Source organism: Xyrauchen texanus, chromosome 40, assembly GCF_025860055.1.
Source record: "Xyrauchen texanus isolate HMW12.3.18 chromosome 40, RBS_HiC_50CHRs, whole genome shotgun sequence".
Lineage (NCBI taxonomy): Eukaryota > Metazoa > Chordata > Actinopteri > Cypriniformes > Catostomidae > Xyrauchen > Xyrauchen texanus.
Window position 1 is genome coordinate 19,576,988 of NC_068315.1, and position 23,078 is coordinate 19,600,065.

General features: G+C 37.6%; 1 protein-coding gene across 3 annotated transcripts in view; it reads left to right on the plus strand.

Moving 5' to 3' along the window:
• LOC127633859 (sorting nexin-29-like) overlaps positions 1-23,078 on the plus strand; it is a 133,071-nt gene that overhangs the window by 53,714 nt on the left and 56,279 nt on the right. For all 3 annotated transcript variants that reach the window (XM_052113212.1, XM_052113214.1, XM_052113213.1), the window contains 3 exons: positions 5,727-5,833; positions 16,500-16,616; positions 22,836-22,891. In XM_052113212.1, coding sequence (XP_051969172.1) covers positions 5,727-5,833; positions 16,500-16,616; positions 22,836-22,891 — 280 coding nt within the window. The remainder of the gene's footprint in view (positions 1-5,726; positions 5,834-16,499; positions 16,617-22,835; positions 22,892-23,078) is intronic.

Consider the following 23,078-nt stretch of genomic DNA (forward strand, 5'->3'; position numbering starts at 1 on the left):
TATTGTTTAGAGTTACAGTAAATAGCTCTACAAGTTCACTGTAAAGTCAAGTGAGTAATCAGGTACAGTTTTATTCAGACTTCCTAAAGTTTTTGAAGATGTCTGCTCAGACTACATTGCATGATACCAAAGTGAAATGGAAAAAATATAATCTTGAAATGGTTCTTTTCGACCATTATTCATGATTAAATGAGATGTAGACGGTTTAAACAGATTGCCAAGCTTGGCCAAAGTTCAATTCGTTTTTACTAGGTTGTTTTGTGGTTTTCATTGCATAATTCATGTTATTAATCCAGAAGAGCATCAGGATTCTCACAGTGAAGCTCTTGCAGGTTTACAGTCGAAGTCAGATAAGATTATTTTAACTGTAGTGCTGAAGAAATTGATTCCCTGATCAAACACCGGCCTCTCTTCATCGCCTTATTAACCATGTAGAGGCATAGCTTTAAAATCAGACTATAAAACTCAACTCAGACAGTCCTAAAACCTCTTTGTAATCTTGAATATTGCATAGTGCAATCAAGTTGATTATTTTTTTCCAACGTTACTTCAAGGTGAATTAATTTGTGCGCCACTGGCGTCATAAAATGTGATTGCAAAAACTGGTGTCTTCAAATCGGTTTCCTGAACACTTTCCCTGTCTACCATTGGTTAAGAAATGGGTAATGTTACCCAGACCCATGCTATTCATTGTGTCAATGTTGCTATGTCGGGCTCACTCATAAGTTTCTCTGCATATTAAGATGGAATATTAGAAAGTAAGCATTTTAATAATCAGAGGGTGAGGTGTATAAATGCACTATATAGCTTCAGCATCACCATGTGCCAGAGAACCATTTCTGACCTCTTTCCGATTAGTCTTGCTTTATCGCTTCCTTTGAGATGTGACATTACTGTTTTCATTGTTTACTTATTCGTTGATACGTGTGCTTATTTTTGATGACTGCTTCTTTATTCAAGTGCCTGATTATGTAACAGATGCCCTTTCTTTGATGCAAGAAAGACACAGGGCGAATTCGCCCATTGTTAGGTCCCTTCATCAAAGAGAAAAGCAGTCAATCTCAGTCATTGCCCAAGCTGTCTTTGCTTCATCTATTTTTGCATATTTCTTGCTATATTGTCCAATCTCTCCTCTCTCTCATGATGATGGAGGTAGGGGTGATCAAATGTGTAAATTGGAGCATTATATGCAAACCCTCTATGGTTGTTCTTGGGAACTCACTCTGTCACGTTTGAGCATCAAGTGATCGTTCGCTGATGGAATGATGCGCTGTTGTTATCTCAAATGGTCTTGCAGGAAGCGTCAGCTGCATGATGGGAAATATATGGAGATTACTTTGATCAACACTCTCATTAAGTCTTTTTCTTTCCTTTTTTTATTCAGCACATCAACAGAGACTAATTTTGCATCTGTCTGTCAATACAGTGTACATTCACTACCACAGATGTATTTGAGTGTCAATATGTGGCTCGTCTTTATGTATGCATTCATGTCTTTTATATGATGTGTATACAGCATTCCCTGCCAAGCCTTTTTAAATTCCACCTGTCCTAAAATGTTTTATCATTAATATGATATCATGAATAATCATGAGATTATTAATGAAACAATATGTCAGTCCATATTTCCTCTGTATAATACAGACTGGTTCATATCTGTTTCATATTGATGTATTTTTTTGAATCCCCTTTTGTATGTTCTTATAGTAAAGAGCTAAGATGCTCAGCAAGGATCCTTCTCTGAGAACTTCTGTTCTTGACAGAATAAAAAAACAAAAAAAAAACAAATCTGAGACCCAGCTGATTCTTTCTGAACTTCATAACACAGAAAATATGAAATCTTAATGACAGCATGACTCTCAAGGCTGTCCAGACCAAAGTAATCCATATTTTAATTTGGGGAGCTGTTTTATCTTTACAGTCATTAAAACTCTCAAGGCCAAAAACAAATCAATTTTCCCATCATGCACCAATCAATATGAAGGAACAAAAATGTGCGCCTTTATTATTAGGTGCCTTCCTGGATGACATTACCATTGTATTTCAATTCTGGTACGATGTACAAAAACCATTGAAGATTAATGTTTTATGTGTGCAGAGTGTGGACACTTGGTTCTCAAACTTTCTTATTTGGCAGACAACTTCTACAGTATAACAAGATTTGCAGGCCAACTATCACCCTAAACCTGGAGGAAACCACCAGATACCTCAAAGTAAATACATTGAATAATACGTTTTTTTTGTTTTGTTTTTTCTAAAATTTTCAGTGGTCAACAAATGTCAGAGTGCATATAAAATGTCACACGTTTTGGCCACATGACCGAGCATCACTTTTCAAAACCCTTGTATTTTCCCTCTACATCCTTGCCCTACTCTATCCCCATTGAAATCTAACATGATCACACAGGAAAGCAACATGTAGCTTCTGAAAGTCTATGTACCCTGAAATCAATGCCATACTTCAGATATTTTTGCATTAATTCTGTTTCCTATGTACATCTATAACTGCCTGGTTTTAACCCCACACACCCTGCCCACTCTCTCTTTGAACTGTTGCCCTCTGGCCAGCGCTACAGAGCACTGAGCGCCCGGACATCCAGAAACAAGAACAGTTTTTACCCTGAGGACATTTTCCTCATGAACAATTAAATGGCCTCAGGACTCCCATAGTGCATTATGTAAATTCACATATTTAAACAATAACTGTACAATACCCCTACCTTGCACATACATTATCACTTGCACATGTACATATGCCATTCTGTTATGTCTTATTATTTGCATGTTTATTTATACTCTTACCTTGTTTTATATTCTGTGTCTCACTGTAATATTCTGTGTGCACTTGTTTTTCTTATCACCAAAACAATTCCTTGTGTACGTGAGCACACTTGGCAATAAAGCTCATTCTGATTCATTCAACCATGATCACCTTATCATCTGGTGCCACTGATACTGTGTTACACGGTCAACCTCCGAGTCACACGTTCTATTTCCATGGGAACCAGGAAGTAATTGCATCACATGAAAAATGGTGAGCATGCTTTGGAGGTTGCAAGTCCTCTACAATAAAATTTTTACTGTACTGATGGTTAGGGTTAGGGGAAAGTGCACACCTATTCACTGTTATACATAATTTACTACTAAAAATGCAACTCCCTTTTCTCTGTGGGCACTTCAACTGGAGCTCAAATGGTAAACGGTTTTGGTAAACACAGGCCGATTTCAGCAGCGTTACTTTCGCCTTACTCACCGAATTCACAGTGTGATCAGTCAATGGATTCTCAGTGTTCTTTGATGCATTGTAAACTCTAATGTTTATGTTACCTCTTTCCCACAGTGTGAGAAACATCACTTACAAACAACACTACTTAAGTGCATTTAGTGTTATTAATGCTTTCAGGCGTAACTGTGCTGGACTTAAATCAAGGTTGAGCTGGACATTGGCAGTAATTTGAGTCCAGTTGGTGCTCTTTCTGACAGTATTAGTGGTGTGAGTGTGTGAGTTAGTGGGATGTAGACCATTGGCAGAGCACAGATAAGACTCAGCGCTGAAATGGCGGGTGGCTATGTGCGGGTGAGGTGATAATGTTCAGGATTGTTGACTTGTATTTCACCTCCTTGCTGCTTCATGACAAACTTTTCAGCTTAGTGCCACCTTCTCGTTTCCATTATTACCCTAGCAGATATGCTCTCTGGAGCCTTTGCGTACATATCTCTACTGTGCTGATGATCATCTTATATCTGGTCTTAGCCTGTCTCTGGTACACTGGCATTAAACAGCAGTCCTAGCCTGCTTAATCCACCAATCACGGCACCTGAAATCAATCTCTCCCTCTCCACTTTTGAAAAACTTGGATTTTCTTTCTGCCTTGGGACTTAAGAAATGGGAGAGTCGAACAGCTGTTCTGTTGAAAGTTAGCCAGGTCCAGGGGTTGCTTATTGCTTTCTTTGTTTCTGTTGTCCTGTGGTGCCTCAAGCAACATTTGTGTTGTGAAATGTAGCACATTTTGATTGAGTTTTCAATTGGTGAAAGATTCCTTCCTGCTTCTCATGAACTCAGTAGATTTCAGCCGTGTCGGGCAGCTCCACTGAAACAAGATTATGCCAGATTTAAAGGCTGCAGCACCACAGTATTTTAAGGAGCACAAAAGTGTGAAATACCAATATGCCAGATTATATGTATTTCCCATGAATTAACTTTTACAAGACACAGTCGTTTAAAGGAAATTATTAAATTACAAACTTTACATCTGTTCTTATAGGTGAAATGTGTAATTTTTGCGTCACTTGTAGCTCTAAACAGAAATGCAAAAATAATGATTGTTTCCTAAACATTTTCTTCAAATGAAGAAATATCCTGTCCTTCCACCCTTCCTCCCAGTCTTCTTTTGTTCTTACAAATAGCTAGATTTATCAAATGGCTCAAACAGTAATGTTTGAAAGTGCCAGTGTTTGTTATTTGGGAAATCTGCATACTAATTTGATCCTGCTTACCGGTACTTTAAGATGTCTTTCTACGTTATTTTTTTTTTTTTAAATGATTACCTTTTTAATAGTTTTTTATAATAATAAAACATTTTCCTCTCCTTATTTCAAAATGTATATTCCTGTTTTGCATTGTTTTCTGTTTACTAATACTGACAGAGGTGGGAAGTAGTCCAAAAAATATAATTACTTTAAAAAAAAACAACTACTCATGTAGAAGTAAATGTTCTAACATAAATAATTACTTGAGTAAGAGTAACAAAGTATACAATTAAAAGAGTACTCAAGTAGTGAGTTACTCATTACTTTCACAATTGACATAATGACATTAACTCCCCTATATTCCATTACATAATACACATTTAACCTGCATTACAGAATTATTATTATTACTATTAATGAAAATTCTGTCATCATTCACCATCATGTTGTTCCAAACCCGCATGGCTTTCTTCCGTGCAACACAATAAGGAGATTTTAGACAGAATGTTAGCCTTTGTCACCATTTACTTTTAGTGAATGTGTTTTTTTTCCCCCTATATATTTTGAAAGTGTATGGTGACTGAGACTGTCAGTTCCTAACATTCTTTCTTACATCTTTATGGTTCCACAGAATACTGAAGGTCACATGGGTTTGGAACAACATGAGGGTAGGGAAATGATGACATAATATTAAATTATGACTAAGCTATCACTTTAAAGGGTTAGTTCACCCAAAAATGAAAATTCTCTCATCATTTACTCCCTCATGCCATCCCAGATGTGAATGAATTACTTTATTCTGCAGAACACAAATTAAGATTTTTAAAAGAATATATCAGCTCTGTAGGCCAGTACAATGCAAGTAGATGGGTACCAATATATTTATGCTCCACAAAGCAAATGCAGGCACCATAAAAGTAATCCTCTTCATCTTTTTTTGAAGAGCATGATGCAGCAGCAGTGATGGACTCATCTTGAGTGAGTCTGTGTCAGCGCAATAAAATAATCAATTTATAAATAAATTACACATTAATTAAAATTAAACTCATTAATTTAACTTCAGGAACATTAACATTTAAATTAAATGAAGTAAAGGTACAAAAATTACATTAGAATTGACTTGAGTTTGAGTAAAATGTACCCACTTTTAAACCTACTCTAGAAGTATTTTCTCTCCCAAAAATTTACTCAAGTAAATGTAACACATTACTACACACATCTAAATACCGGTTACATTTTGTTCTCTTTCCCCACAGCTTTAGCCATTCAGAGGAATTGTGATGATCCCCCTCAAGCCCCCCAAAACAGATCTGTGGCTGATATAGAGGAACTGGCTGCCAACTATGAACGTAAACTCATCGAGGTGGGTACTGTCTGTAGCTTTTCTAGCTAACAGTACACAAACTGTACAGCTGTCACCTCAGAGTTGTAATAAACCAACCCCTACCACTAAAACATTCAATACTGCATCAAAGTAGTTGAAATAATGTCAGTGGTGAAGATGTAATGACTTGTTTTCTTGTAGCATTATGTGTGATGTTTTAATGAAAGGTGAAGCACAGTGATTTAGAATGACGTAATATAGATTTGGTCTAGGTTCATTTTTAAAAATACATTTGAAAAAAGGGATTTTATTTTTGAAAAGACTAAGTGTTCGAGCGAACAGCATCAACAGAACTGGCTGTACAATGGATAACAGAGTTTTTTTTAAATAATTCATATACAGCCATTTACTTGTGTAATGACTTCAAATACTGCTTATGTTTGGGGGGGATTATCCGTTAACTTATTTATGTATATATTTATTATATATTTCTGAGCATGTAATATATTCATGGGCTTATTTGCTTAGCTGTCTGTCTCAATAGGGTTTTCCTAACATGTACGTGAAGGCTGCCTGCTTGTAGTTTTTACATTTACATTTCAAGCTCTGAAAGCTTTATTTAATTTTTTTGCTGGTGAGCAGGCATCCCTTTTTCCTCCTTCCTAGATATGTGTAAGACTGTAACTTGTGATTTGTCTCTGGTGACAAATATAGGATATTTATTTCAGTTTCCACAAGAGCAGAAATGAATATGGATTTTTTATACAGCTAAATTAAATTATATTTCAACCACTGTTGTTAGTTATGGTGTGAATGATATAAATCCTGTATTAATATCTATACATCTATTTAAATGGTTGCTTTTTACATCCTATTCTATTAAATGCACCACCAACATTCCAAAGAGTTTGTTTTAAGAAGGGCTGTTCTGGTGTGTTTTACATGCGTGGACGCGTTATAAATTAGGGATGTACATTTTCGAGTAATTTTGAAGTCGAGTACACTAACTCGTAAATTAAAACTAAAAAGCAAAAAACAAGTATGACAGGACAGTAAGTAAAATGAATATTTATTTTGATTCACAAACATAACCAAGTACAGTTTCAAAATAAGATAACTGTGCTTTTTTCCCCCATAAAATATAAAATGAACTAGATGAATTAAAAATACATTTTGATTTAGTTTTTTAAATATCAGTAAAAAAAAACATTTGCACTCACCCGGAGGTTACATAGAAACCAATGCTGACGACAGTAGGGAAATGCTTACATACATAAACATGAGTCTACATAAAGACTATCACATTTTTATAATTTCACATGTTATGTTATGTGAGATCAGGCATACATATCTGTGTCAAGTCGATGACAGCCAGGCTCTTAGATCCGACTATGCACCCTAAGTAAAGAAAGCTGCTGTACTGCAGTCAAAAGAGCACCAAAAGAGGTTGATACTAATCATTTACACACCTTTTGAGAAAAATATGATCCAATTAAACAGATGAGCAACACAAGTGCCTTTTGAAAATCCTGTTTATTGAGATGATTGCATGAATGCATGGATCAAGTATTCGACTGGTGGGCTGTCTGCCGAAAGTATATGTACAACATAAACATACAAAGATATAAAGTGATAAAAAAAAATCTGACATTGTCAGGCAGACCCATTTAACTTGCAGTGCAGGATTTTGACTCACACTTCACTACTCTCTTGCATAATCATCATGGCAGTTTCATGGTCGAAGTTCCAGCCACCACTCTGATTGAAAATAAATTGTGTCCTAGCGGGTAACTTTTTCCAAAGAGCTCTCTTTGCTTTACTTCCATCCCTGCAACTGCCCTCCCCATCCCACTTCCGCTGTACATGAGATTCCTCACCTGATATTTATGTTATATAAATATCACTGTACAGTACAGTACAGTTAAATTCAATCAATTCAGTAAAATTATGAAGAAAAAAAAAATGCAATCAAATGCGCATCTATTTCAGCTAGTTAATAAATAATTTGTATTCAATGCATATGTGATACTTATAATCAGGTGTATCTGCTGTGGTTGTCACAGTTATTCACTGTTCTGTTCTATGGACTCTTATTTTGATATGTTTTTTTTTCAAAATTCCGTTCACGATGTTCACGACCACGGAGGTCATTCCCCAGTCTCTGCCAGTGCTCACAACCACTGAGGTTGCTCCCCAATCGCTGCCCATTTTCACGACCACAGAGGTTGTTCCCCAGTCTCTGCCTGTGCTCGCGACCACGGAGGTCGTTTTCCAGTCTCTGCACATGCTCTCAACTGCAGAGGTCGATCCCCAGTCTCTGCCTGTACTCTCTACCATGGGAGTCAGTTCCCAGTCATCCACGACTCTTAACCCCGAGCCTTCCATGGACTCTTCCCTCGATCCTCCCAAGACTCTGCCTTCTATGGCCTTGTTGCTCGAGCCCTCCACGGCCTCGCCCCTTGAGCCTTTCACGGCTCTGCCTTTCCTGGCTACGCCTTCCATGGCTCCGTCTTCCATGTCTTCGACCCTCGAGCCTTCCATGGCTCCGCCTTCCCTGGCTCTGCCTTCCATGGCTTTGTCCCTCGAGCCACTCACGGCTCTGCCTTCCATGGCTTTGTCCCTCGAGCCACTCATGGCTCAGCCTTCCATGGCTTCGCCCCTTGAGCCACTCACGGCTCAGCCTTCCATGGCTTCTCCCCTTGAGCCTCTCATGGCTCCGCCTTCCATGGCTTCTCCCCTCGAGCCTCTCACGGCTCTGCCCCCAGAGTCTTCCATGGCTCCGCCTATGTTCGTCGAGCCTCTCCAGGCTCTGCCTGCCTTCGTCGACTCTTCCTTGGCTCCGCCCGCAGGGTCTCCTACTGCTCCGCCCTCAATCCCTGGATCTCCACCTCCTACGGCTCTGCCCATTCCACCATGGTCTCCACCACCTGTGTCTCAAATCCTTGATCCTCTAGTGGCTCCGCCAGCTCCTCCTCCAGTTCCTCCTCTTGAGACCCAAATCCTCCATCCTCCTGTGGCTCCATCTCCGGACCTTGAGCGGGGGGGTGGTGGTAATGTCACAGTTATTCACCATTCTGTTCTATGGACTCTTATTTTTATGTGGTTTTCTGTCTTCAGTTTTCCCTAACTACATTTCCCATAATTCACTGCCCTCATCACTGCGTTTCCAATCCTCCTGTCCTCCATACCCTCATATGTACCTATGTATAAATACCTTCTAGTTGTGTCCACTCCTTTGTCAGTTCTTAAAGTGTTTCTAGGTTGGTTATGTATTGTTATGTTGAGATGTTACTTAGTAGTTTTCTACTCCTATATCTCCTACTGTGATTCCTTGTTAGAAATGTATTCCACTCCAGCGTGTTTCCTAGATTGTTCCTTTGTATGAGATTTATTCCACTCCAGCATCCTCAATTAAAAGGCTAATAATCTACTCCTGCGTCGTCTCTCTTCCACTCCACTAACAACCATGACAGTTATAGTTTAATAGATTTAGGACTGCTTTTTCAGTCCCAGTCCATCCCTGATATGAGGTCCGCATCTGGTACTGAGAGAGCAGTTTTTTGCAGGAACAAGGATTGTTGGATTGGAGCTGTGGTGGTTGATCTTGGTGCCCACTCAAAAAAAATAGGTGCATGACGCCCCTGCACTCACACACTCCAAGTGACAATCATGCACCCAGTCTATTCTCTGCTGTCTGCATTGCCTTGAACATTACTGTATTAAAATAATTCAGTTATTGCAAGCCCTTGTGACATGGATATCGTGATATGTACCTTTGTGATATTTAGAATAAATTTGATATATTGTGCAGCCTTACTTTTATGTTGTTTTTCTTAAGATATCTGGTTTGGCATTTTGGAATATTGTATGGCACAGGTTTGATACAGTAAATAGTCATAGCATACTATGCGATTTACCTGTACGTACAGTCAATGTTCCTTCTAATTTTGTTGTTCCAGAGCAAAACCTGTTTCTATTAAGCACACCTTTCAGCCACAGGACCAAAAGCACTCCATTTTCAAATACATTTTGTACAAAACAACTAATGCTGAACAGTTTATTTCTTTATTAGGCTTTTTTATCACATCACATCTTTGAGCATGGATTTATGTGTTTGAGCTTGGTTTAATGTGTTTGTGTAATAAACACCATAACAAACAAATCACATTAAAAACAATTGCTCTTTCCATATATCTGGTTTTGGAACACATAAGTACTCTATAGCAGGGTAAACTTCTATAGTGTTAAATGGGAGACATCATCAATTATTATTTTTGCATTCCCATTTGCTCCAACCTCAAAAGAAAAAATACACCGTTACATTCCACAACTTTCCAAAAGAGGAATTACGGAATGCAACAGTCAGAAAAGAGATGCCATGTTTACTCAGCAGCTGTATTTGAAACCTTATTGCAGGAAAGTATAGTAATATAAATTCACATTAAATAATAGATTTTTTTTAAATAATAATAAAAAAAAGTTTAAAAGGTTTCCCCTGGGAAATTTAGGCAGAAATGCATCCATGAACATTCTCTGCACTGTCCACAGCAGCATCATAATTAATTAACTATGTTTGGACCGCTCACATACTCGCTAGTTTTCTTTTACCCTGCTCATGTCTCTATTGATTTTTCCATTCTCGTTTTATCCCTGCTGCATGTTGCTCCATCAGTTAGGATCTTCTTTGCTGGGCCAAACTCTCCTTCTGTCAGCAGGTGTTTGCTTGGGGAAGAAAGTGATACCAGCACATTCACTGTCACACTTTCCCTCCCTCCTCCATCTCTACCGCCTTTCCTCTCTCATGCTCTGCCTCTCTGACACTTCAAGTCTGTTTGTGTTTGCTAAGCCTGTCTTCTAAGCTCACTTCTCAAACTTGTTTCACATCCAATTATGGGCATTAGAGCTGCAACGGACCACGCTCCCTCCCCTCTTCTGCTTTGACCAAGTCATTTTCATTGAGCACACCTGGCTCAGCATTTGTTCCTGCACACTGACAGCCACACAGATGAGCTGTCAGCAGCACCTGGAGCTCAGAGCAGCCCTGCTACAAAATGCTAGCAACAGCTTTACTCCAGAAGCCCAGAGTACTGTAATAAAACATGTAGGTTGTCAGATTTTAAGCATTATTTTGAGTCACATGTAGGGCTGTTGCAGTGGAAATTGATTACCACCACAGTGGTTAAGGGCCAACCAGTGAATGGTGCTGTATGGAGATTGGGGGTGGGGGAATCAAACTTTAAAAAGTGCATCATTGAACATGGAATATAAATGAAAGCCTTTGTAAAATATCACAAAATACATAACACTGCAAGAAATTAGCAGTGCACTAACAATGTTTTAGAAGAAGAAAAACCTTGTTGACTAAAACCTTATCTAATGATCCATTCATAATATTTTCAGGATTGCACCGTCTGAGCTGCGGGAGCAAAAGAGCTTAACATGGTTAACCGAAGCACTTAGTGGGTTTATCACCTTTATTCAAATGCATACTTTATACAGTTGTAGTGATCAGGGTGTCCCACAAACACCGTAATCACCACGGACACAACAGCTGCGCAAGATCATTTTCCCCAGATGTCCATCCTGCCTCGCTCCGCACCATCTTTGCTCGGCCGCGCCCTGTTCGCCATAACATTATTCAACAACATAAATATAATATTACCACTTACATCTGCACAGACAATAAAACAAATTCACAACTGAGCTTGAACTAAGTTGCACACTAGATGTGTTACTCTCATTGTGAACATGCAGGCTGGTGCTGTAACAATGCGCGGTGTTGCACAAAATCCTAAATTCTCTAAAAACAGAAAATGAATAAGCCTCTAGCATGAAGAATCATAAGTAGCTAGGTAACTAAGGATTTAATACTTCAATATGATAATTATATGCTTATATTTCATGAAATTATTTCAGGTTTTTTCAAGGTCTTATGAGTTGATACATTTACGTGCACATCACTGTTGGTGGAACTCCACGGATGGTTGTCACAGTAATCCCATCAACTCTGATCACAGATAATCTCTGGACCCACTGATTGGCAGTGACTAGAAGTTCCATGCACACCAAGCAGCGAACGAAAATGTTTAGTAATGTATGGCATCTGTTTACCATTTTGGGTTTGGTTGTTTGGTGGCTTAATGGAATAGCTTATCCAAAAATAAACATTTTGTCATCATTTAATCACTGTCAGGTTGTTCTGACACATATATATATATTTTTTTACTGGAAAACACAAAATTTGGAAGAATGTTCAAGCTATTCTCTTCCATACATTGAATGTGAATATTGATTAATGGAGCTTAGCTCCAAAAAGAACAAATAAGCACAATAAAAGTAGCCTATACAACTCAGGCGCTGTACTCAAAGTCTTCTGAAGCAATGTTATAATAACAGTATAAAATATAATATTCACTGAAATCATTCACACATTAGGGTGGCTGTGGCTCAGGTGGTAGGGCGGGTCAGCCACTAATTGCAGCGTGGGTGGTTCGATTCGCGGCCCACACGACCACATGCTGAAGTGTCCTTGGGCAAGACACTGAACCCCAAGTTGCTCCCAATGGCAGGCTAGCGCCTTGCATGGCAGCTCTGTCGTCATTGGTGTGTGTGTGTGAATGGGTGAATGAGACGCAGTGTAAAGCCCTTTGAATACCGCTAAGGTTAAAAAGGTGCTATAAAAGTGCAGACCGTTTACCATTTACACATGTTGGAAAATGCTAGCTTTAGATGCTACAGCACACCAGGTATGAGTGCCATACTATACACCATACATTCTCATGTCACGTGATCATTCACAATGTGATGAGTTCGAAAAATGCAAATTTTGCTCTGTTCCTTTCAAAAAACAGAAAACGTGGCGTGAACAGGTCATATGGACTACGTACTCTTGTGATACTTTCATGGAGTTTTTTTTGTCTTTCTAGAGCTTGAAAAGCTCAAACACATTGCACTCTAATTATCTCAGTTTCACGTAAGAAAGTAATATGGGATTGTAAAAGCAGAAGTTTTAGTAAATTATGACAATTTGAATTTTTGGGTGAAGTATTGCTATAATAAATCTATAAATCTATAATAAAAGCTGTTTTTAATCATTTGTAGTTTTTCATTAAAGGCAATTCACAAGCTGAAAATCACAAAAACACAGCCACTAGGAAACTCACTGTCATAAAATGTAATCACTGTACGTTTCTCATTTAACTGCTTCCATTTACTTCACCTCGGCTCTGACTTATTTCAGAGATGCTACGCTTGTGCGTTGTTTGTTTTCCACACAATTCTTTTCATTCGTTCATGGAAATTGTGACAAGGACTAATTGTGGAATACGGTGTTCTCGATATCTGCATCGGACCACCGGGGCAGCCCATAATTACATTGGGCGAAAACAGATACAGGCATACACTTGGATTCATGCTTAAGGCCCAATAATGAGGTTTGATGTGTCATGTAAAGTGCGTGAACCTGTCGCCTGTTTAGATTAATTTAAAGTGCTAAAAATGTGCCCAGCAAGATGGAAGGAGCTTATTGCTGACTGAACAACAAACTGATTAGCTCGCTTCCTTGCAGAGAATTAATTGGGTTCCTTGACGCAAAAAATTAATTTCCATTTTTTAATGTCCTGTTTAAAAGTTGCTGCACAGATAAATAAATGTGATGAATGAGAATTCTACAAGCAGTATGTTAGTGTGTGTGTGTGTGTGTGTGTGCTGTGTAGGGACTCTGTGACTGCTAGAGATGAATGAACTTTGCACACACGCTGCTCATGAGCCTGTGATCACAGATGAGCTCTGGGTGTGTATCATTCAGAGTGAAATATGGAAGAATTGCTGTGATTTCCCCTGTTTATATCCAGCTTCAAGGTTAATCTCTCTTTTGGCCTGATCTAGTTATGGTCTGTGTGTATTTTGTATTTTTAGACAGGTTATTGTTGTGTGTTTGCATTTCACACAGTACTCACAATTCCTTTAATGACGAGAGCACTTCCAGTTCATGGAAGAAGTGTAAATTCAGAATGGTTTCGGCTGGACCACTGTTTAAAATATATATTTTAGATTCTTTCAGTGTTGAAAGGGTTTCTCTTGTCACACAAGGTACTGAATAAAGACTTGCAGAAGTGGATTTAACACTGTGAAATAGCAAGGTGCAAAAGCTATTTGTAGCACACTGCATTCGGTAGTGAAGTAGCCAAAATTCTGTGTGAAAATCAATTGCAAAAGTTTTGAAGCTATTTATGTAGTTCTATTTGGGTTACATTAAGACCACCACCCACTCTACCTGAATCCTTCTCTTCAACTCATTCGATAGTGTTGGAATAGTGTTTATTTATGAAATTTTTACAGCTCTGTTCGGTAGACTGTATTTGTCAAGCATAAAGGCTAGGGTATACTTCAGATTTCCATGTGCTGTTACATCTCGCGCAAGGCAGAGTGTTATAGCCTTTCAATGTATTTGACCACGAGCCTGTATGGACTCAATTTCTGCATGCACACAGTGACTGCTTTGTGACTGTTTTAGTCTTAAGATGTTTTTTAAAATTGAGGTTCTATTATCTTAACTTAAAAACTGCGCTTTTGCACAGAAGCTGAAAAACCAGCAGCAATACACGGCGATACAAAGATGTCTGTCTAGCACATATTTACATAGAAAAACAACCAGTGAAGATGTGGGGGCTTCTCAGTATGGCTCCACAGAAAAAGAAAACAAAAAATTTGTCATTTGTCACAGTTACAGCAGGTTAACGCAAGAACTCCTTTAACACAAGTAAAGGAATAGTTCACCCAAAATTGTTAATTCTCTCATCATTTCTCTCATCTCACCCTCATGCCATCCAGATGTTTGACTTTCTTTCTTCTACAGAACACAAACAAAGCCTTTTAGAAGAATATCTCAGCTCTGTAGGTCCATACATTGCAAGTGAATAGTGATCAAAATGTTGAATCTCCAAGAAGCACATACATCATGAAGTTAATCCTTACGACTCCAGTGGTTAAATCCATATCTTCTGTAGTGATCCAATCAGTTTTGAGTGAGAACAGGCCAAAATAGACCAGAATACTTTTTCACTATAAATCTTGTCATCAGCAGTCTCCTTGGCAATCGTGATTTTAAGCTCATTTACACTTCTTAGTGCTTGACTTTTTTGTGTATATGTCAAGCACTAGGAAGTGTAATCGAGCTTGAAATCATGATCGTGCCTGGAGATGTTGATATTTATAGTTAGAAAAAGTTGTTATATAGAATAGAATAGAATCCTTTATTTTATTAATATAACAAATTATATGTGGTCTCTTCTCACCCAAAACTGACTGGATTGCTTCAGAAGATATGGATTTAACCACTGGAGTTTTATGGTTTACTTTTATGTTTCCTATTTGTGGTTTTTGGATCTACAAATATCTGATCACAATTCACTTGCATTGTATGGACCTATAGAGCTGTGTTTGTGTTCTGCAGAAGAAATAAAATAATTCACATCTGGGATGGCATGAGGGTGAATAAATGATGAGAGAAGTTTCATTTTTGGGTGAACTATTCCTTTAAAGATGCACCAGTCTAAAATGTTTAATATTGCATGATATTGATATCAAATAATTTAGAACAACATCTGTCAATGTCGAAAACGTTAGTTTGGGGGTTCTGCACTTTTTAAGTTACCTTGTTTCAAATCACTCTTTTTAATTACACAACTTTTTAATTAAAATGTAATGGCTTCATGTTTTCCATGTTTCAGAGGAACTGGTTTCAGTTATACACAAAACCTTTAAAAAAAAACGCACATTCTTAACTCATATTAACTAAATTCTGAATGATGAAGCTTCTCTCTTTTTACTGAAGCAGCTTCCACTTTCGCTTAAACTTATTACATTCCTTATTGTGTCGAACTTTAAGGTGAGGAATAAAATTAGTTATGTTAAACGTTTTAATGATAATTCCACCAAAGAAATAAAGCAGTACAGCATGAGTTTTAGGCCGATTTTTGCTTTTTTCTGCCCTCATTTCACAGGAAATAATCAGCGTGATCATCGGCTGATATTAAACAATCGTCCGATGTAGGATAGTGCAGAAAATTGCTTTTATCTTTTACTGATAAAAGTGATTGGCCGATACATCGGTGCATCACTTATTGCTTAAATGCGTCACATCTGGTTAGGACACAGTGTAACGGTTTAGTCCAAGAGTTCAAGATTTGCTTAGTTTAGCATTATATGGAAATACAGTGCCCAAAAACACCTTATTGCATTGATTTTGACAAACAAGATCCCCATCAGGATTTTCTATTACTAATTTTTTTTACTCATTCTTGTCTGTTCGCTCTAGCCAGGTGAGCCCCAGCAACCAGGACAGACATGTCAAAAAGTGACATGATGCGTCTGTCAGGCAAACGCTGCTAATCCAAATATGCCCTGACATGATTTCCATAAACAAATGAATGCATGCTTCCATGTCTGTGTCACTTACTCTATATGACAGTTGATGAGTCACCTGTCAGGTGTGGGACCAGCTGTAATGAACAGTTTAGTGCTCGCCAGCCGAACACTCCCATACATGAGTGTCAAAACATGGCAAACTCACATTCAATAGGTCTTTAAGAAATGTCACTTTCTACAACCCATTTCTAGGCAGCTGCCTAGTAAGAGTGTTTTTAAGCAGGCCATCTCAGTGTGAGTTTTCTGCTAGTTTGTTATCTTTGTGTGTGTTTTCCAGGTGGCTGAGATGCATGGGGAGCTGATAGAGTTTAACGAGAGGCTGTACCGCTCTCTCATGGCCAAAGACAACCTGATTGGACAGATGAGACAGGAACTCATTGACTTGCGTGGCCCAGTAAGCACACACAAGCATTCACAAGCCCCCCCACCCCACACACACACTTTTTTGGGTGTGTGTAACCATACCTTCATTCAGTGGCTGTTTTTTCCTCTCTATCTCTGCTGAACAGGCACTCTGGGCAGATCACTGTCTGCTTCTATTGGTCTGCCTCCTCTTCCATCATTATCTATCTCTTTGTGCCAGTAGACATCACCCAGCCATGTCTCACACACATAAACTTACCTAGCTAGATAAATCGGGACATAACCTACACTGGTGGCCAAAAGTTTGGAACAATGTACAGATTTTTCTGGTACTTTAATTCATCAAAGTGGCATTCAACTGATCACAGAGTATAGTCAGGACATTACTGATGTAAAAAACAGCACCATCACTATTTGAAAAAAGTCATTTTTGATTAAATCTAGAAAGGCCCCATTTCCACCAGCCATCACTCCAACACCTTATCCTTGAGTAATCATGCTAATTTGCTAATTTGGTGCTAGAAAATCAATTGGCATTATATACAGCTGAATGCTATTTGGATCGTTAAATGAAGTTTAACATTGTCTTTTTGTGTTTGTTTTGGAGTTGCCACAGTATGCAATAGACTGCCATGTCAATATTAGGTTAAAAAAAACCCCAGCTTTTTCTAGAAACTCGTCAGTCAATCATTGTTTTGAGGGATGAAGGATATACAATGCTTGAATTTCCAAAACAACTGATGATTTCATCAAAGCTGTACACTACAGTCTTCAAAGACAAAGGACAACTGGCTCTAACAAGGACAGAATGAGATGTGGAAGACCAGATGTAAAACTAAACAAGAGGATAAGTACATCAGAGTCTCTAGTTTGAGAAATAGATGCCTCACATGTCCTCAGCTGACGGCTTCATTGAATTCTACCTGCTCAACACCAGTTTCATGTACAGCAGTAAAGAGAAGACTCTGGGCTGTAGGCCTTGTGGGAAGAATTGCAAAGAAAAAGCCACTTTTGAAACAGAAAAACAAAAAGAAATGTTTAGAGTGCACAAAGAAACACACTGGACAACAGATAATTGGAAAGAGTGTTATGGATCTTAACCCCATTTAACATTTTTGGGATCAGCTAGACTGTTTTAGACTCTTTTAATGAGAATTATAAAAAAAAATTCAAATTGTAATTTTTCATGTTATTAATGTCCTGACTTTACATCGTGATCAGTTGAATGCCACTTTGGTGAATAAAAGTACTGATTTCTTCCATAAGAGCAAAATCTGTACATTATTCCAAACTTTTGGCTGCCAGTGTAGTTTTTTGTAAAATAAAACTAAAAAAAATGTTTGTATTTTAGATTAATAAATAAATAAATAAATATATATGCATGAACTACTTTGAAGACTTCCTTATAAGGAGTTTTTGTAAGATTTTGCAAACGTCTGTGGATACATTCTTGAAATTTTGTCTTTAAAGTTCCAAACCTGTATGCTCATGCTGTTGTTCTTTCAGAAAAATACACAAAAAGAGAATTTTTGATTAATCTTTAGACAGCTCTTTTCCAAAAAAAAAAAAAAAAAAGTAGTGAATAATTAATTACATTAAATATAATTATTTTTCCCCCGCGACCCTGTACACAGGATAAGCGGTTGACGATGGATGGATGGATGGATGGATAATTATTTTTCCCTCACACAAAGCTTTCTTATGGCCATGGCACACTAGTGTCACTAGATTGTCAGGTGTGCCGTGGAAAATTAGCGAATTCCACAAAATAAATAAATGCATGAAAAAAAGGGATCCAAACTCCTCACCTTTCGCAGTTCGCAGTTTTGAACCCATAATCGGTCACTTTTGTGATTGTGAAGAATTGAGTGATATCCATACGCATTAAGAGTCTTTAAGTCATTAAGAGTCGCTGCAGAATACATTGAAGTCTATGAAGAGTACTAAGCAACATTAAATATTTAAAAACTGTCCAAATTTGTGAAGAGACATTGAATGTCTCATAATTTCTTTTAAATAAATATTACCTTATCATTTACGAATATCAGAGACCCCAGTTATTGAACTCATTTAAATTCACAAAGAAAGAAACGCTTTGATTAAACATAAACGAGTCATTTTACTACTTTATTCTATCAAAACAACTGCAAGCTTTTTTCTCTCTTCCAAATACATGTTTTCAATGTTTATTGGGCAGAGCTCGCGCTTTTTTACGTGGCAAACTAATAAAATCGCCCCTCTGTGATGCTTTCTGCAACTCTTGTCATGTGGAGAGCAATGCAGCACTTGACGCTGGGTTCAGCATCCAGAACCAAATTAAAACTGCCATGAGAAGTCTGAGGCAAAGACGCAAAATCTAATGACAATTGCCTCAGCATCAGTCTCCCTTGATGCATTTGATTACACACAGGCGAGCACACAGTTTGTCGTTGCGGTCCACGAGGAAGGTTTGAGTTGTCGATTGAGTTCTGTTCAGTAAATTTTTAACGTGTTTTGTTCATATTTTAATCGTAATAGTTTTTTGTAATATTGCGTTGTTCATATGTCCTGTTTTAGTGGGCTCCGTTGAAACATTAATCTGCTTTGTGTGTCTGTTGTTCATTTGTTGTCTTCATAAATACATATAAGCATAATCTGCTATATGCCCGCCCTGTAAATTCATGATTAAAGATGAAAATGTGAACGAAAATAAAAGCGATTAATTGTCTTATCATTAAAATATGAAAATTAAAATGACAGGTAATAATGGATTATGACGGAATTTTTACGACCCTGTCCGTCAACGCAAGCACTGTATATGACTTTTTTTTTTTTTGCATAGCCGAATTTCAAACAAGTTAAACACGCTACTAAGACAGACAGAAAACATGGACAAGTTCTTGAAAAGGAAAAATATTGACGATGGTTAGCCTATGTGGGATAGTGGGGTGCCGTAGATTTTTTTTTAGTCATAAAAAGTGTGCCGTGGCAGAAAAAAGTTGGGAAACACTGGTTTAGTGGACTACTTTAATGATGTTTTTCTTGACGGCTATGCACGATTTATGGAAAAGAGCTCTGTAAAGATTCTTCAAATTGTTTGAATTGTGTTCAGTTTACAGATTTGGAAAGACATGAGAGTTTATAAATAATGACAGAATTTTCATTTTAATGTGAACTATTCCTTTTAATTCACCAGTCTTTCTTTGCCATAGAGGACTTTGGATGTTTCTCCTCCTGGTTTTCATTCTTCTCTGTCTCTCTCTCTTTCCTGTTGGCTGCTTATCTGTTGGCCTCTGATTGCTTTTAGATACATCTCAGTGCAGTGGCTTTGAACCATGGCCTTCTGTTACTTTGCTTGTAAGTGTGTATATACGGTGAATGGTTCATCTAAACTCCATGCATGGCTCATGCTTCTGTTCCTCTCTGGTGCCACTGACTGCCAAGATGCAGCAGCCTGTAACCTCTGTAAATGCTGAAATTTACACACTTTGTCCAAGAGATAAGATACAGACTCAGGATTATAGCGATATTACTGGTTGGGCTTGAGTGTTTTCAGGAATGGGATTAATTTCTAGTCATTGGGATCACATTGTAAATGGGGGATTCTTCAGTTAAGGATCTTGATGTCAGATTATTTTTAGGAAAAAAGTCTTCTAAAAACTTATTCTAGCATAATGGATAGCTTTGAACTTTGTTATTGTCTTTCTTTAATTAGTTTTCCCTCATTTATGAAAGTGTTAAAATCTTCTCAGTCTTTTTTAACTTCCCCTCTATAATACATTTCAAAAAGGAAAATTCTATTTCACATTTCATTTAATAAGAAATTGCATTATTATTAAAATGTAATACATTTTTAACATCATGACCTGAGATTAGCTGTATTAGATGCCATTACCAAACATATTAGTATTTGAGAATTGTAATTCAGAAACAATCATTGCAAGCTACAGTTGAAGTCAGAAGTTTACATACACCTGAGCCAAATACATTTAAACTCAGTTTTTCAAAATGCCTGACATTTAATCGAAGAAAACATTGCCGGTCTTAGGTCAGTTAGGATCACAATTTTATTTTTAGAATGTGAAATTATTTATTTTACATTCCCAGTGGGTCAGAAGTTTACATACACTTTGTTAGTATTTGGTAGCATTGACTTTAAATTGTTTAACTTGGGTCAAATATTTTTTTTAGTCTTCCACAATAAGTTGTTGGAGTTTTGGTCCATTCCTCCAGATAGAACTGGTGTAACGGAGTCAGGTTTGTAGACCTCCTTGCTCGCACACACTTTTTCAGTTCTGCCCAAATATTTTCTAAAGGATTGAGGTCAGGTCTTTGTGATGGTCACTCTAATCTTGACTTTGTTGACCTTAAGCCACTTTGCCACAACTTTGGAGGTATGCTTGGGGTCATTGTCCATTTGGAAGACCCATTTGTGACCGAGCTTTAACTTCTTGGCTGATGTCTTGAGATGTTGCTTCAATATATCCACAACATTTTCCTTCCTCATGATTCAATCTATTTTGTGAAGTCCACCAGTCCCTCCTGCAGCAAAGCCCCCCCACAACATGATGCTGCCACCCCCATGCTTCATGGCTGGGATGGTGTTCTTCAGCTTGCAAGCCTCACCCTTTTTCCTCCAAACATAACAATGGACATTATGGTCAAACAGTTCAACTTTTGTTTCATCAGACTAGAGGAGATCCCCATGTGTACTAGCTAATTGTAGTCTGGCATTTTTGTGGCTGTTTTGGAACATTGGCTTCTTCCTTGCCGAGCAGCCTTTCAGGTTAATTCGATATAGGACTAATTTTACCGTGGATATTGATACTTGATAATTGTCTAGTTAGACAATTGTTTTTGAGGTCTTAGCTGATTTATTTTAATTTTCCCACGATGTCAAGCAAAGAGGCACTTAGTTTGAAGGTTGGACTTAAAATACATCTACAGGTACACTCAATTGACTCAATTATCCTATCAGAAGCTAATTGTCTAAAGGCTTGACATCATTTTCTGGAATTTTTCAAGCTGCTTAAAGGCACAGTTAACTTAGTGAAAGTAAACTTCTGACCCACTGGAATAGTAATGTTGTCAATTAAAAGTGAAACAATCTGTCTATAAACAATTTATGTAGTAATTACTTGTGTCATGCACAAAGTAGATGTCCTAAAGGACTTGCCAAAACTATAGTTGGTTAATTTGAAATCTGTGGAGTGGATAAAAAATTTGTTTTAAAGACTTCAACCTAAGTGTATGTAAACTTCTGACTTCAAATGTAAGTTGTGTTAGCAAGTCCATAGCTTTTCTCCAAAAAAGGGAAAAAATGACACTACCATCACACACAATATTGATATCTTCACTAGGGCTGGGTATTGATACAGATTTCCTGATTCAATTTGATTCCGATTCACAAGCTCTTGATTAGATTCGATACCGATTTGTATGGGTATATTTAAATAATAATGCCCCTTTTGCTTATGTATGACAGAAATGATCTCCCAGCTAATGCTGCTAATTATACAGGGGACCTTCTAACGAAGTACATTATGAAAATATAAATTTTACTAAACATCATTTTTGACACTTTTTAGCATTTTAAAAATGGACAATTCCATGTATTCAGTTAATAAATACAATAATATATTTCATATATAATTTTTTGTTATATGTTTATACTTCAATTGCATAATTTGTTCTATTTACAGGTATTTACATTGATTTGATTTGTTGAACACATGCTAAAAACCAGTACTGTCTCTTTAAGAAAACTGGCTGTTCTGTCAAGAGTGTCTGTAAATGAGCGCATGTTAATGAGAGAGAATCAGATTGCCATTTCTCATTCGCGTTATGCGTGATGAGAATTTTTTCTTTAATTTTTTTTTGATCAACAACAGACTGTAAAAAACACCTTGGGATTTAAAAATCTATGTCTTTACCCACCTCATCAGAAATTATTTCAAAATCCACTTGAAAGTTAATCAAGGTATTGAGCAGAACTTTATTCCAGGACATCTAGTTTATATTTTCAAGATTTTAAAAATGTATCAGACTTGTCCCAAATTGAAGAATCAGTTGATTATATCAGTTTTATAGATTTTCTGAAATGCACAGTAATTTTCAGTTAACAAACCAACATTACAGAACATTACTGGACCTTTAAACTCTTTAGCTTATAGCAAAGTAAGCCACACAATGTGTCTGGTTTGAATGTTTCTAAAGCATACAGCTCTTATCAGCAAACTCAGCTGGCCTCCTGCACTCTGCTTTTGGACAGGTGCCAGGGGACCTGAGCCAGACCTCTGACGATCCCAGCCTATCTGATTTTGAGACGTAAGTGGCCTCCTACTAGCTGTTCTTTTTATATATGTTTTTGTATTGTGTGTGTGTGTTGGAGGAGGTGTGCAGCAGTCCTCTTTTGAGAATCAAATCGATGGTATGGATTTCCATAGAGCAAATACCTCCCATTTGATGGAAGAGAATGCTCAAAAATTGAGAGTGGCTGAATGCTATTTCTGTT